This window comes from Rattus rattus, chromosome 1 (genome assembly GCF_011064425.1).
Source record: "Rattus rattus isolate New Zealand chromosome 1, Rrattus_CSIRO_v1, whole genome shotgun sequence".
NCBI classification, from domain to species: domain Eukaryota; kingdom Metazoa; phylum Chordata; class Mammalia; order Rodentia; family Muridae; genus Rattus; species Rattus rattus.
This window is the reverse complement of record NC_046154.1, coordinates 166255372-166270197: the sequence shown is the minus strand read 5'-3', so window position 1 is coordinate 166270197 and position 14826 is coordinate 166255372. Positions and strand designations below refer to the sequence as shown.

The window sequence follows — 14826 nt, the reverse complement described above, 5'->3', positions numbered from 1 at the left end:
ACCTCAACACCCTTCTTGAAAAATCCATTAGCTGCATGTGTTTCCATCGGGGTCCTCTAAGCTGTCCCCTTGTTCTGCGTCTACTTCTATGCTGGTGCCACTCTATTTTGATCATAGTGGCATCAGATTCATTCTGAAATCAGTAAAACTTCATGAAATCTTTTCAAGTCTCTAAATTTTCCATTTTGCCTTCCAGGTTGTTTTGACTTTCAGGGATATCTTGAAATTCATGTGAATTTTAAGGTTTGGGAGGGGAAGAAAATCTCCTTTGGGATTTTGATAGATATTGGATTTGTAGGCCACTTTAGATACTGTCACATAAGCCCTGTTTAATCTTTTGATCCATGAACATATGAAGCGTCCCACTTGTTTAGGCTGTCCCAGAAGTGTAGGTACTTTCCAATGTTCAAATATTTCATTGCTCTAGCTAAATTTATTCATATTTTACAACTTTCACATGACGGGATTAAAATGGAATTGTTTTATTTCTGTTCAGACTGTTCATCGATGGATGATACAGAAACAACTAACTCTTTAGGCGCTGGTTTTAAGCCCTACAAGTCTGTTGTATGTTTGTGTGTTAGCTTTAACACAGAATCTTAAATAAGATCTGTGCAGTGACTATGGCCAATGCCCAGACACTGGAGCTAGCAGACGGACTTGAAAACCAATAACACATGCTAAAACTTAGGGGGTTCCTTGTGTGTTTCTGTCAGCCGTGCTATGGCAGAATCTGAAAACCCGAGTACCTAGCCACCAGCAGCAGGAGAGGGAGCTGTGATATCCCATGACGGAGGTAGTGCTGGGAACGGGCAGTATGAGACCATGGTTATCAGAACATTCCTCCTAGAATCCCAACCCTGGCTCTGATGTCCTGGCTCTCGCAATAATACTGTGAACTGCTTAATATGTTTCATTCAGTCTTTTCTGTGTATGGGCTATATTTGCTCGTGGGTGTGTGCGTGTTTGTGTGTGTGTGTGTGTGTGTGTGTGTGTGTGTGTGTGTGTGTGTGTATTGAGTGTCTCCCTCAATTGCCCCCTACCTCATGTTCAGAGAAATGACCCCACACTGACCCTCTAGCTCACTAATTCTGCTTGACTCGAGCCCTCCTGCCTCTTCTGTCCTTCCCAGCACTGGGACCACAGGTGTACACCACTGCCCCCAGAGTTTTGTGCGTCCACTAGAGACCTAAATTCAGACTCTCATTCTTGTGTAGCAAGCACTTTGCCAACTTAGTCATTTCCACAGCCCTTTGTTCAAAATGGGAACCCCGTTTAATAAACTGTCAACTGGTAAGAGGCCATATTCTTTCATCATGCTTTTCCTCCATAGTACTTAGTACGATTTTAATTAGCTTGTTTATTTTCCAGTTTCCATACTGGACTGAAGGGCTCTGTGAAATGAGAATCCTCTGTTTTGTTCACTGCCGTATACCTAAAGGAATGTCTGGTGTATAGTTCTCTCGCTAAAACTCACTCGTTGTAAGAATTTTAAAACACCTTACAAATCCATTTAAGCTTCATACTGTGTGTGTGTGTATGTGTGTGTTTGTGTGTGTGTGTGTTTATGTGTGTGTGTTGGAAACCTAAAGCAATATTGATCTCAGAGTTCTAATAACAATGGTCTCGACCTGCCTGCTCCTGCTCCTGCCTCTGCCATGGGATATCATAGCATCCAGTCCTGCTGCTCCCAGCCAGGTACTCGAGTTTGCAGATCCTGCCATGGTGCAGTTAGCAGAAAAGCAGCACTTCTCAGCTCTACGTGTGGCCATCCTAGGCAGAGGAGAACAGGGGAGTCACTACAGGGCCTCCCTAGGCCCCTGCATTGTTTCTGTAGGACATATTTTCTAGCTTTTGCCTGTGCTCATGATTAACCGCTTTACCAAGGTGAGTATACATTTCTCCTTTTCTCTTTATTTTTACATCGGACATGGGAAAAACCCAGCATTTTTTAAACATCTTCAGAACCACTCTTTAAATATAAAGCTGTCCTCAGGCCACCTCTGCCTCAGTAGGAGTTAATCCCTTTGTGAAGTCACAGGAGACCACACAGGGTATGAGCTTAGCACCAGGTCACTGAGAGGAAGACTTGCTCAAACTGCTTCCTTATAAAGGAAGCTGAAGCCCCTCCCTCGAAGTCCACACCTGACTTTCTTACACCTGCTGGGAAAACGACTCTTCTTTCTAGGTCATGATCTGCTCTCTAGTTACCCAATTCCCTGCTGTCCTCAGGACACCCACAGCATGGCTCACTTTCCAATGTCCGTTTACACACCAGCTGTGGGAAAACACATGCTCGCACAGCACTGAACGGTTGCTAATCATCCCTCCTGAACCACCTTCCCCTTGCTAATCCACAGCTTGTCTATAGGTCTTGAATGTCATGCGATTTAAAAGTATCTATTTCATGTTGGTCATAGATTCGGCAATTATTTGACACGTGGGATCATTTGGAAACACGCTTTCCAGAAAGCAATATGTTTTCCCATAAACACTAATATTGTCCATAAACACTAATGTTGTCCTGGGGCTATGCTGTTGAGAAAGTCTCCAGGGAAAGGACAAGCAAGGGCTGGAAAGCGGTACTGTGGACAGCTCCCTAGGAGGTACTGAGAGAGTTCCCCTCCCTATAGCCAGGCCCCAGGAGGGACCAACAACCAAGGCTGATTCCAAATTCTAACACAGCAAGTACCATCCAGCATAGGAGCCGAGACAAGGGAGGGAGAGAGAGCGTGTAGCTGAGGCAGATGTATACACAGTGCAGATGTGGGAGCTTCCAAGTCAAAGCCAGTTTGCTCCAGGAGCTTAGCTACAGGGTGGCTGAAGTCCTTTAGAGCATTTCCATCGTGTGGAAAGTGCCCGGCTCTCCCACATACTAACTGGGTAAACACCAAGTGAGTATTTACTGTGTGCCTGAGCTGGGGATACATCTAAAGTAAGGTGCGTTTGGCCCTAGCCTCACCGGAGTTTCTAGTCTGACACATAGAGATAATGAACACTCACTCATTGAATTAATCAGTTGAGGAAAACCGCTAAGTCAATAATTGTCTTCTCCTGAGCTTCAGTTCACTTCTCTTCATCCTCCTCCTGAGAGGATGATGGTGTCAGATAGGCTGTCAGGAGATTTGCTGCAATATTTGGAATTTGGTTAAACAGAATAATAAAAATACAACTTTGCAGTCACCATTAACGATGATAAAACATGTGTGGGCCTGAATGTGTATCTGTGCACCATTTACGTGCAGTGCCTGTGGAGGCCAGAAGAGGGCGATGAATCTTTTTTAAGCTGGAGTTAAGAGAGTGTCAGCTAAAATGTGGGTGCTGGAAACTGAACCCCTGTCCTTTGCAGGAGCAGTGAGTTCTCTCTACCTGCTGAGCCATACCCCTGGTTCCACATAGTGTCACATTGTTAAGATTACAGAGCATGTTATCGAACCTATTTATTTTCGATTAGCGTATAAAACATATCCTTCCAGTATTTCATACATTTGGTTTAAACTTTAAATACATGCACTTATGCACACTCCTTTCAGTCAAAAATTCTATCAATTTAGTGGTAGAATGCTATGCCAGCAATGTGTCTCCCTGGCTTTGGCCCACAGCACCACAAAAAAAAAATTATGAAAACATTATAGTTAGATATGAAAAATGTCTCCTACTGATTTCATTCACATATTATGTCACTTAAATTCAGTGAGCTATGTCATTTAGGATATATTTATAATTTATAAATATAATTTATATGTGAATAAAGTTCCTATGTAAATAGGAAGTTATAATATGGTTTGTAATGCTGTACTGAGGGCAGTGATACAAACATAAGCAGGTTGAATTTGAGCACCCGATCTTTTTTCCCACCGCAAAGTGTTTGCAATTAGAATTTAAACCCACTGTTCTAATCCTTCGGTACACTGTGACCGATGAGTCCTTCCCACAGGAGTTCCTCGGGGGACATCACCCCTGGCTGTCCCACAGGCCAGCTCTACTGGTCCTCAACAAGGGGGCGGCTGACACCTGAGAGAAACGTCAATCCAACATTCCTGGTGCATTCATCTCAGGCAGACAGGACAGTGGGGCTGAAGAAGGAAGTGCGCTTGGAAGACTGAACGGAAAACAGACTAGGAAGGGGGACATAATTATGGAGACCAAGAGAAGAGAGGGAACCAGCCCATGGATGGCTTTGGAGCCAGGATAATGTCTTAGAATTTAATGGTTAGTGAAACTGAACCCTGTTGGTGACTGTGAGCAGAACAGGATGCGTTGTGGTTTTGGAAACATCACTAAGTCCTTCAATCCAGCCCTGACCCAGAATGTATTTTTACCATCTGTTTCCTTTTCCTACCTCTCAGACATCTTTAAACTAGAAAGAAGTGTATAAACGTATCCCCTCCATAGACACGGCTATCACATAAAACCACAGACACTTGATTCTCTGACTTCATCCATTCAGGTGCACCCTTGAGGATGTGCGGATGGCTTCCACTAGTTGCTTCAAACCGGCCGCGACATTCCATTGTTTACATACTCCACGATGAATTAAGCCACTCTCCCGCTGATGAACACGTGTGTCCCTTTGGTGTTCCATGCCTCAGGAAGTCGGCGTCTGTGTTTCTTTGCCAACTCTGATTCCATGTGTTGGTGAGGACGATTGAGTAACAGCCGTTTGCGCCTGCGCCATGTTACATCGTTAAAGAAGTGGTTCTGCGCTGTGCAAAAGTCCCGTTTCTCTACATCACTCTGAGAGCCAGAGGTGGTGACTGACTCCAAAGAAACTGCCTCTTCCAGACACATCGGGGCTGATGCACTGACTCACAGAGACTGACCGCATGCACAGGACCTGCACAGGTGCACATGCAGACTAAATCCCAGCACTGAGAAGGGCAAGTGGACACAAAGCCCCACCTCTAACCAAGAAGCTACTTGCCATTGACACCTGCTGGGAGAGAAATGTTTCCTCCAATGAGATGTCACTAGGTAAGATGTCAACCATACTCCAGAGCGGGCTTCTGCCCAGGAGTAACTGGCCAACATTAAATGGACTCCACGGGATTTTGTGTCTGTGTGTGTGTGTGCATGTGTGTCTGTGTGTCTGTGTGTGTATGTGTGTGTGTCTATGTGTCTATGTGTCTGTGTGTGTATGTGTGTGTGTGTGTTATTGTGTGTGCATGTGTGTCTGTGTGTGTGTCATGTGGTGTGTGTTGTGTGTGTCTGTGTGTGTGCATGTGTGTCTGTGTGTGAGCGTTTGTTTTCACTCTTTCTTGTGTGCGCTTGTCTTTTCCTGTGTGTGTGTGTGTGTGTGTGTGTGTGTGTATGTGTGAGCGCATGTGTTGCATGCGTGTGTCTGTGTGTGCATGTGTGTCTGTGTGTGTCTGTGTGTCTGCGGTGTGTGTGTGTGTGTAGTGTAGTAGTAGTAGTTGCTGTTGTTCTGGCTGGTCATGGTGGTGTGTACATGTGAGTGTTCTTTCATTTTCATGGATTTTTTTTTTTTTTGGTTTTTTGAAAGACAGGAGAGCGAGAGAGAACACAAAGTTGGATCTGCATGGAGCTAGGGAGAAAGGGGAGGAGTTGAGGAGGAAAATACAATCAAAATATATGTATATATCAAAATATTTGTAGGAAAATTTTAGAAAGAGAACAATTTCTTATATTTCCAGTTTTCTAAATAAGTTTCCCTTCTATGAATTAATGTTAACCTAGTAAATGTCCAGAGGAATGGGAAGCATTTTTGTCCATTTGTTTTATTAATATGCATTTTGAAATTTTATTTTTATATTAAACTATTCTTTCATCATTAGAATTAATCCTAATTAGTTATAATTTACATTTTATACATGGCTGAATTTGAACTTGCTAGCACTCGATTTAATATATCTTGTAAATTAGAATGTTCTGTAATTTGTTTCCTCTTTAACTAAGGATGAGCTACATATTTTTCTCTTTCTCTTCATAACAATTTCTGGCATTTTAATCAAATTCAGCCATAGTTACAAAACCCTCTTGGCAGGCTCTTTGAGAGCAATAGGAATTTTTGAATTTTAATTGAAAAATGTTTTAATTTTTTTTCTTTTTTGCTTCTCATGTTCTAATGGAAAATGCACATTGATATCTGTTCTGACTCCTGACACAGACTTCCAAAAAGGCAAAGTTTCCTTTTTGTTTGCTGCTGCTTTGATAACAGCCATTTGACCATTTTCTTGGTGATTAACCAATGCAATATAAAAAAGCATGATACTGAAGTGTCTGCGTTCAGATGCAGGAATCAGACAGAGGAGATCCAACAGGCAATACATGACAGTGCGTCATATTTGAGATATATATATATATATATAATATATATATTATATATTATATATATGTGTGTGTGTGTGTTTCAGTATTCCTGAAGTCTATGATATGTGCTATACGGTATTTGACATACAATACAGAATACCCAAGATAAGATATATAGTAGGAAATAAAGCATTCAGTAATTAGAATATAGTTTGTGATAAACTATGACAAGTGTCTTTTTTTTTTTTAAGGAGAGGGACATCTTGAAATCTTTACTCTGTGGTTCCTCCAATGCACAAAGCCACACACAGATGGAAAAAGAAAGAACAGAAAAAAAGGAGTGGACACAGTTCAAAGCAAATGCAGGAAGCACCAAGACCCTGGCCTCAGACAGGATCCGCCACCCCTCTACACACGCAACTGAAAGCCAGAGGAAAGGAAGGCTACCCAGGAGTCGGCTGTTGACAGGCTTGAGAGGCATGCGGCTGCAATGTGTACCACGCCTCGCCAAGTGGAGGGACTTGTGACCCACCTTTAGGGAAGTCTTGCCTTCCTAGGGTCTTGGCACACTAATGGAATGGCCTTGATAAGGAGGTTCTGTTCATATCCCCTCCCCCGCCCTTTCCCTTCCCCACAAGCCCTGTGAGTCATAGACTCCATTAGCTGAATGGATTCTTACGAGGCCAACGGCTTAAGTCCCAGTGGAAAAACAAACACAGAAACATAACACTGCCGATGCCTTATTTAGACTCAGCCCTCTGCTCCACTGCGGAGAGAACCAGCAGAAAATCAGGTCATGGGTTTGTTTGTATGTTTTAAGTAGGCCATGTTTTCATCTTCTCTACACTGGCCTTTTTCCCTTAATCTTAGAACGTGAGTTGACACCTCTGGTTGCTTACTAGAGTTCTATTTCCAGTCACTGTAACCTACTTGGGGGAAAACCCAGCCACAAGCTGTGATGGAGTTTTTGTTGGTGTTTGATATTGTCTTTCTTCTTTCCAAATTTTTCTTTGTCCCACTGGTTGGTTATCTGGTTGTTGTCAGGTGGAGCTGTTTGTTTACTTGCTTGTGACAGGGTCTCACCATACAGCCCTAACTAGCCTGAAATGACTATTTTGGAAAGGGAAGACTAGAACATAAACTATCTTAGAATCACTTCCTCTAAACCCCTTCACCTACCTGGGACCTAGTGGCCTCATCAGTATTCCTGAAGTCTAAGGTCTTCGTTAGGAGTCACTGTGATCCCCTTCATGGCAAACAGGAAGGATGCAGATATATACAAAGCTCTCAGAAATGTATATTTTGGAATAAAAAGCTCCTTCTTTTTCTCAGTAGCGCTCTTGTAACAAAAGCTTGGATAGAGCTAAATCTGGGATGCTACCATTGGCTCCATGACAACAGGGCTGGCCTGCCAGTCACGGTGACCATCTCTGGATACACACACAGTCACATAGAGAGCCACAAATTCACATCATAAGGACAGACATTCAAAGCCTTCCATGAGTGGGTTATTAGCAACCAAGGAATAAAGGCGGCCTGCTCAAAGGCCACACAGAGTGTTGAAATTGCTCAATGATCAATTTTTTTCTGTATGAAACTTGTTATGTTTTATATTTTAAGACAGAAATTGTCATGCTAGACCCTCTCTATGTTGTGACACATACAGGGAGTGAAAAAGCACCTAGCACACAATTTCTATCCTTGCTAACCAAATGAGTCTTTCCTTTGTACACATACCCATGTGCTCAAAGAACGAAGAGATCGCACGATTCTCAGACACAGATTCAAGGGTCTATAGGAAAGACCGTTAACATCCTTCTTACCTGAGAACTTAAAATGCAAATGGTTTACAGTTACAATTTCCAAAATAGGTATGAAAGACCAAAGGTTGGGTCGAGTTTGGAACACAAAGAGAGGACAGTACACATGTGGTCCAAGGAACGGAATTCTGCTTACTCACGCTTATCTGAGGCGAGCCTCTGTCCCACAGGGTCACACTGCTCACAATGGGAATATAGTAAAAGGACTTCTGGAAAAGAGACGAGACATTTACTTAGCGTCACTTGACACATTTCATCACTGAGATGAGCTGTAAGCAGCTCAGAAGTTAATCCATCCTGACCTTGGCTGTCTACACTGAGTACCTGAAAATGCCCAGAGCACTGGCTTAGTTACCATGAGAACGATGGCAAACGCTAACTGTCGTCGCCACTGTTAAAAGCGTCCAGATGAAGCCACATGTAGGAAGTTTAAAAAAAAAAAACCCTCATGAACAAATTTAAAATTTCATCAATGGTGTGTTATACAGTAGTTAACGACTCTTGAGTTTAACAGGACGAAATACGACTAAACCGGTGTGCCTTTTGCCATATGCTTTTGATGTGTCTCAAACAGTATTGAGCCATCCCCAACTGATCTATCCAAAGCCATCCTGCACACTCAAGAACATTGGTAAGAAATGAATACTTCTTGGTGGAAGTCATTAATTTGGAACTGTATGTCGTGCCAAATTAACATGGCAGAAACCTGCTCGAAACAAATGAGCTATACCTATAACACGATTGCTCCGGGTAGCCAGAGAAGGTACGTCAGGATCCGATGAGGAGAGAGAACCTTGACATTCTACATAAAATGTCAACTCTTAATAAGATTACCTCAGGGTTGATTTTCTGGCTTCTTGTTTTCAATTTGCTGTTTTTCATTTCAGTTAGTCACAGGAGTGTCCCAGAGCCCTTGACTTATTACCAGCATTCGCTAAACTCAGTCTTGGTACCCTGAAGAATGAAAGCCCCAACGGGCCCAAGGTCAGGACACAGGTACACATCTGCAAAGCAGTGGTGCTTCTGCTCTTCGTCAGGATTTAAAGATTGTATTTATTGACTTGGCTATCTCGGAGGATGTATGTACCTGAGTGTATGTACGTGGACCATGAGCACGCAAGAGCCCACAGAGTCAAGAAGAGGGTGATTCCCTGGACCTGGAGGTACAGGTAGTTATGAGCAGCTTCGTGTGGGAGTTAGGAGTTAAACCTGGGTCCTCAGCACCATCAGCGAGTTCTCCTGACTGCCGAACATCTCTCCCACCCCAAGTGGACAGGACTGTAACAGGGAACGTTATAAAGACTCATGCATGGAATAGCAGTAAAGGCGATGTCATGGAGGAGAAAAGCAGGCACGTGCAGACTCAAATGTAGACAATGTGGACCTGGGAAATAGACTGCCCACTCAACAAACATAGAAAAGGAAAGGACGGTCTTCCTGAAATCCCAAACCAAGACTGAAGGATGTGAAAAATGAAAGGTCAAGATTAAGGCAGAAGAAAAAACAATAAAACTCCTGGAATCTAGAGGAAATATATGGGTGAGTAAACTGATTTTCAGAACCTAAAAGAATTATGAATGTATAATATTTTATAATTTTTATATTTGTATTTATATTTATTGTAATAAATTTATATTAAACAATATATAAATAAATTTTATATGAATATATCATATTCACAATATAATTATATTTATGTAATTACAAATATTATTAATGTTTAATTATATCAGATATACCATAAGTGTAGGCATGAGCATAATCTCCTGAAGTCAAGCAAACACATCTTTCACTTGGTAGCCCTGGTATCAATTTCTGTACATGACAAATGTACAACAGGACTGAAGAATGCAGGAAGTCCCTGCTAGGATCCCCAAATGAGTTGGAATATGAAGCAGGAAGAAATCCTAAACTATGGCCATTGGCATGCTGGGTGACGAAGTTATTTCAGATTGCACAACAAAATGAACAGCCCGAGATCGCTGACTACGTAACTCTCTATTGAGTCACCAGGACACATAGGCAGCCTTCAAATCCGGATGTGTTGTTTGACCTGGGAAATCCACCTCATAGGTGCAGGACGGAGAGACCCCTGTTTAAAGGGAAGACGATCAGGTGAAGAGTCGGACCCATGCCAAGCATGCACGTAAGTTTCCCTCCTCAGTGAATCTCTGCATTCGTTCAACCACACATTTTCATGGATGTGGGGTTTCCCAACTAGGTAACCTCTGTCTGGGATGGGCAGGACCCTCAGTACACTGGCCTGACATTGATTTCAATGGGGAGTTCTTGGTGGCACTGCTCAAGCTATGCCCATGTCAGGGGCACAGCTGAGTAGCATCATTCAGAGAAACTGTGATGGGAACACAATCGTCTCCAAGGTGTCCAGTGCAGCCCATGAACATGTGTACACAGCAGTCCTGTGATTTGTACTTTCCAAACAGCAAAGCTTCATGGCAGCCGACAGCCCCAGAGAACTAAGTACATTCTGTCCTTTGAAAAAGAAGAACAACGATTTGTTGAGGTTTGGTTGATATGCAAATGACTATGTATACTTGATGTCTACAAGTCGACAACGTCAGAGGTACCTAACCGAGAAAAGAAGCAGAGGAGATTAGGACTTAAAGCATCAACTATTTATAAAGTAAGTCTTCTTCTGAATCTTCCAGTGCAGGTAGAATTCCCTTTTCAAACACAAAGGTTATTGTGGTCCACAAGCAGAAGGTGGCGGAGAGACTTGAGATACTAAAGTAGCAGGGATACTGGTTGTCAGTCATTAACCTGATTTTCTGATGAAGTTGTCGAGCAGTTGATGCGTGCTGAAGGTTGGTAAATGAAAGCAAAATTAAAGCAGGGGAATTCTGGACACTTATAGAGCAATTAACTTGTTTGGCGGTAATGACACATTGAGCACAAACTCAAGTGCACTGAGAAAGCCACAAGAGTCGCCACGGAAAGCAAGGTGCTTTGCGCCAAAACACCCAAAATAAATAACAACAACAACAATAATGACAATAATAATACCCTGTGTTTCTTTAAACACCTAAGAGAATGCAAAATAGCCCATAAGCGATAAACGAGAGGCTCGAGTTCAATGAAAAGAAATACAGGCATAACCCACATGTTAGAGAACAGGCAGGTTACCAAAAATAAAGCCAGATCAGTTCCTTTAATTTAAGATTTTTAAAAACTTGTGTTGTGACTGTGGAAGTAGGTGTCATATCCTTCAGGATACAGGTTTTGCTCATGCTCGCTACCTGCCCGGTGAAAACACGAGCCTGCAGGCAGAAGCTCAGGGGGCCATTCCGTTGCAGATACAGGTTTCACCACTGACGTTTTTTAAATCTTCAGATGACGTTCGAATGTGCTGAATTCAATACAGTGCATGGCTAAGAGATGCAGTCAACAAACACAGTCAAGAACTTCTTTTCAGACGTGAATACTTCCAGGAAGTGGTGGCACACACCTTTAATTCCAGCCCTGGAAAGAAAGGAAGAGGAGAAGGAAGAAGGAAGAAGTAAGAAGGAAGAGAAAAAGGAAGAGGAAGAGGAAGAGGAAGAGAATGTGGCCTTAATGAAAGAATTCAAGGAGAGATAACTAATTAAAGCAAAGGAAGGGAGCACAAATTTTCATTTAAAACTTACACGAAATTTATCATCAGGCGTGTCCCTGCAGAGCTACATGCAAACTTCACTAAAGCTTTCAGACAGGATTCCACTGTTTTCAAATTTTCCAATCCTTTAAGATTTAGTGGATGAATAGAAGCAACACAATGTTCGTGGCGCGTGCATGTGTTGTGCGTGGCACGCGTCGTGCGTGGTGGAATCTTGTGCGCATGCATGCGTGGTGGGTCTTGTGGCGTCGCGTGCGTGGTGGAATCTTGTGGCGCGTGCGTGCGTGGTGCGTCTTGGCGCGTGCGGCAGCGTTCTTGTGCGTTAAATGCGTCGTCGTGCTCCCTCCCTAGGTTAGCAATAAGATGAATAGGCTACAAGAGAAAATCTTCAGATGAGCCTAGAGGACTGAGTAAAGACACAAAGATTTTCAAGCTTGAGTCAAGGTCTGGATCGCCCTCCTTTGAAAGATGGGCTGTGACAAATATCTCCCCAAATAAAGGTCTGCATGCACTCGAGGGTTAGTAACCAAAAGAAAAGTTCCCAGGAGGCTCTACAAAGGGCAGCTGGCCTTGTGGAAACATTGGCGAAGTGCTTGGGTGTCAACAATGCTAAAAGCAAATACTTGCTTTGCCCCTGGGTTTGGAACGGAAAGCGGAAGCCAGGAGATAGCTTTTGAAATCCCTGGTTAGGTCATTGAACTGCACCGAACAAAAAGATGTGTTTGCCACGATGAGCACTGTTTCTTTTTAAAAGCTGTACTTTGATTATAAGAGAAAAACCAGTTTACTTTTAGGCGTAAAATGAAGACATTAAGCTCAAAAACTCATCTCTCAAGTTAACTGAACCCCCTTTTAAAATCTAGGGTGTCTACTTAGCTCTAACCTAGGAGGGGGTGCTTCATTTGACATGGTCTTGGTTGGCCGATTGCTTCCTGACTTAAGCAGCGCCTCAACGGTGTGCCAGCAACATCACTTTATTCCCTCGGCTGCTGTCCCAGGAGCTTGTCAGGAGCCTTCATAGCCAAAGACATTCATTCGTCAGAAAATTCAAGGAATCCACTCTTCCTGAAGCAGCTATTACCTACCACGATTCTTACATTTTAATGTACAGTCAAGGTCACCTGGGACTCACTGGTTAAAGAGCCTGAGTCCCCGCTCTTGCATTAAGACTCCTGACAATGTGGTTCCCATATAACACCTTGCTGAGCAGCCAATCTTTACCCTGCCTGTTGTCTTTAACAGGTTCTGAGAGGACAGGAATGATGGAATACGCTTATAACTCCAACGCTTTGGAGGCCAATGCAGAAGAATTGCCAAGAGTAACCTGTGATAGATAACTGCTAAGAGGCCAGCCAGGGCTATTTAGCAAGACCCCATCTCAAAAAAAAAAAAAAAAAAAAAAAAAAAAAAAGGTTAAAGATAACGAAGCTTTGGAAATAGATAAATCTCTCTCCAAGGAGAGTCCTAGAAAGTATAATGGACCAGGAATTAAGCAATGTCCACTAACAATGAAACACGAAGACACGGTCTAGCCATGCCAAAAGTAAACACCACTTGTCTGGTTACTGCAATCAAGATTGTGTCACACTGTAGTGTGGTCAGCACCAAAGAAGTAAAACTAAATGGAATACAATCTCCACGGTACTTCCCCAGGAAGCTCCAAGCCCAGCAGGACAAAGGCCCTAATGGAAGGATAGATGGAGGTACCGGAGAAACTGCTCCCCGAGACATAGGTAGAAACGCAAAGAAGAAACAGGGGCCACTTCTTGAAGGGTAGATCCATTGAGCCAAATCTGGAAACAGAAGCAAATATAGATTTAGTGGCAGAGAAAGAAGCAAAATGGTAGTCGCAGAGAACAGATGTGGCCAAGCCTTTACTGGAGAACATTCTGATCCTTCGTTAGCTGCTGACGATGAGAGGAAGAGCTCTGTCCCCGGAGTGGATCGCCGAACTCTCAACCAAGACACCACTGCGTGTCTGCTATTTTTAATCAAGATTTATTTTGGAAATGAGAAGTCTGAAACCCTAAAGAATTCACTCTATCCCAAGGTTGGGATTCCAAGGTGAGTCTACCTAGTTGCAAGGCCTGTGTTCTTCTCAGGATGCCCTGCTACCTTGCTGAAGTATTTCAGAAGGTCTAAGATTGTAGAGCATGAGGCAGCCTGTGAGAAAAGAAGATGCTGATATTGCATTGCAATACAAACATTCCACCATTTTTTCCTTCCCTCAGCTAGTACTTTGAAATTTTAAATATACCAAAAAAAAAAAAAAAAAAAAAGGATCCCAGTCTCATAGTGACCTAATATTTTATCAGCCTTGGGCAAACTTCCTGTTGACAATGAATTTTTGGACCTCTTAAATAACTATAATGTTATTCTCAGTCTTGGAAGCATCTTTACCTTTGAAAGGCTTCAACTTTGAAACAGTCAAACAAGAAAGGCAGAAACCAGGCCAAGAAATGCATTCGGCAAAGACACCACTAGTCTCGTGGAGCTCTAAATGAACTTCAAAAATGAATAGGGCCCCCTGACAAGATTTGGTTTGGTCAGTAGCATCCTTGTGTAGAGCAAAACCTTCCAATGTCACACAGCAGATGTGACTGCCACAGTGTAGAACAAGTAGCTGTGTCTAAAAACTATTCCAGTATGGTAGCAAAGTTAGGAGTTCCACGATGAATGGAGAACAAGAGATAAGACAGAAGCCAGACAGGGCAATGGGTCAAGTGCTGACTTTTTATCCCCCTAATAATTAGAGAGATCTAGAAAAGATGAGGGGTGGGGCATGGAGGTGAGGAGGGAGGCTTAACACTTACAATAGTCAACTTTAAATCCAAAAGCACCAGTTTCCGATTCTAATCCTCTCTCTTCAAGGAAGACAAAAATCATCTAAGCTAAAAGATTCCGAGCCTAAGAAGTAAATCTGATTCCCCGCTAGATAAACAGGCAGGCTCTGAGCTGAACAAAATCACTCGCTCTTTGTGGGCATCGAGATCATAAATGGATTCCTCATTTGCTAATTGTCAGCCACTGGTTCCAGAAACTCAAGAAAAACAATGGACACTTTATCTGAATTTTTTTTATGAATAGAAACTTTATTTAAATGGCATTATTTAGAGATGCTGC

The 14826-nt window shown here is 42.7% G+C and overlaps 1 protein-coding gene across 1 annotated transcript in view; it reads right to left on the bottom strand.

Moving 5' to 3' along the window:
- Window positions 1–14826, bottom strand: part of C1H12orf42 (chromosome 1 C12orf42 homolog) — a 129714-nt gene that overhangs the window by 82635 nt on the left and 32253 nt on the right. Inside the window, exon 2 of the mRNA XM_032915592.1 lies at window positions 8231–8299. Within this exon, the coding sequence (XP_032771483.1) occupies window positions 8231–8299 (69 nt within the window). The remainder of the gene's footprint in view (window positions 1–8230; window positions 8300–14826) is intronic.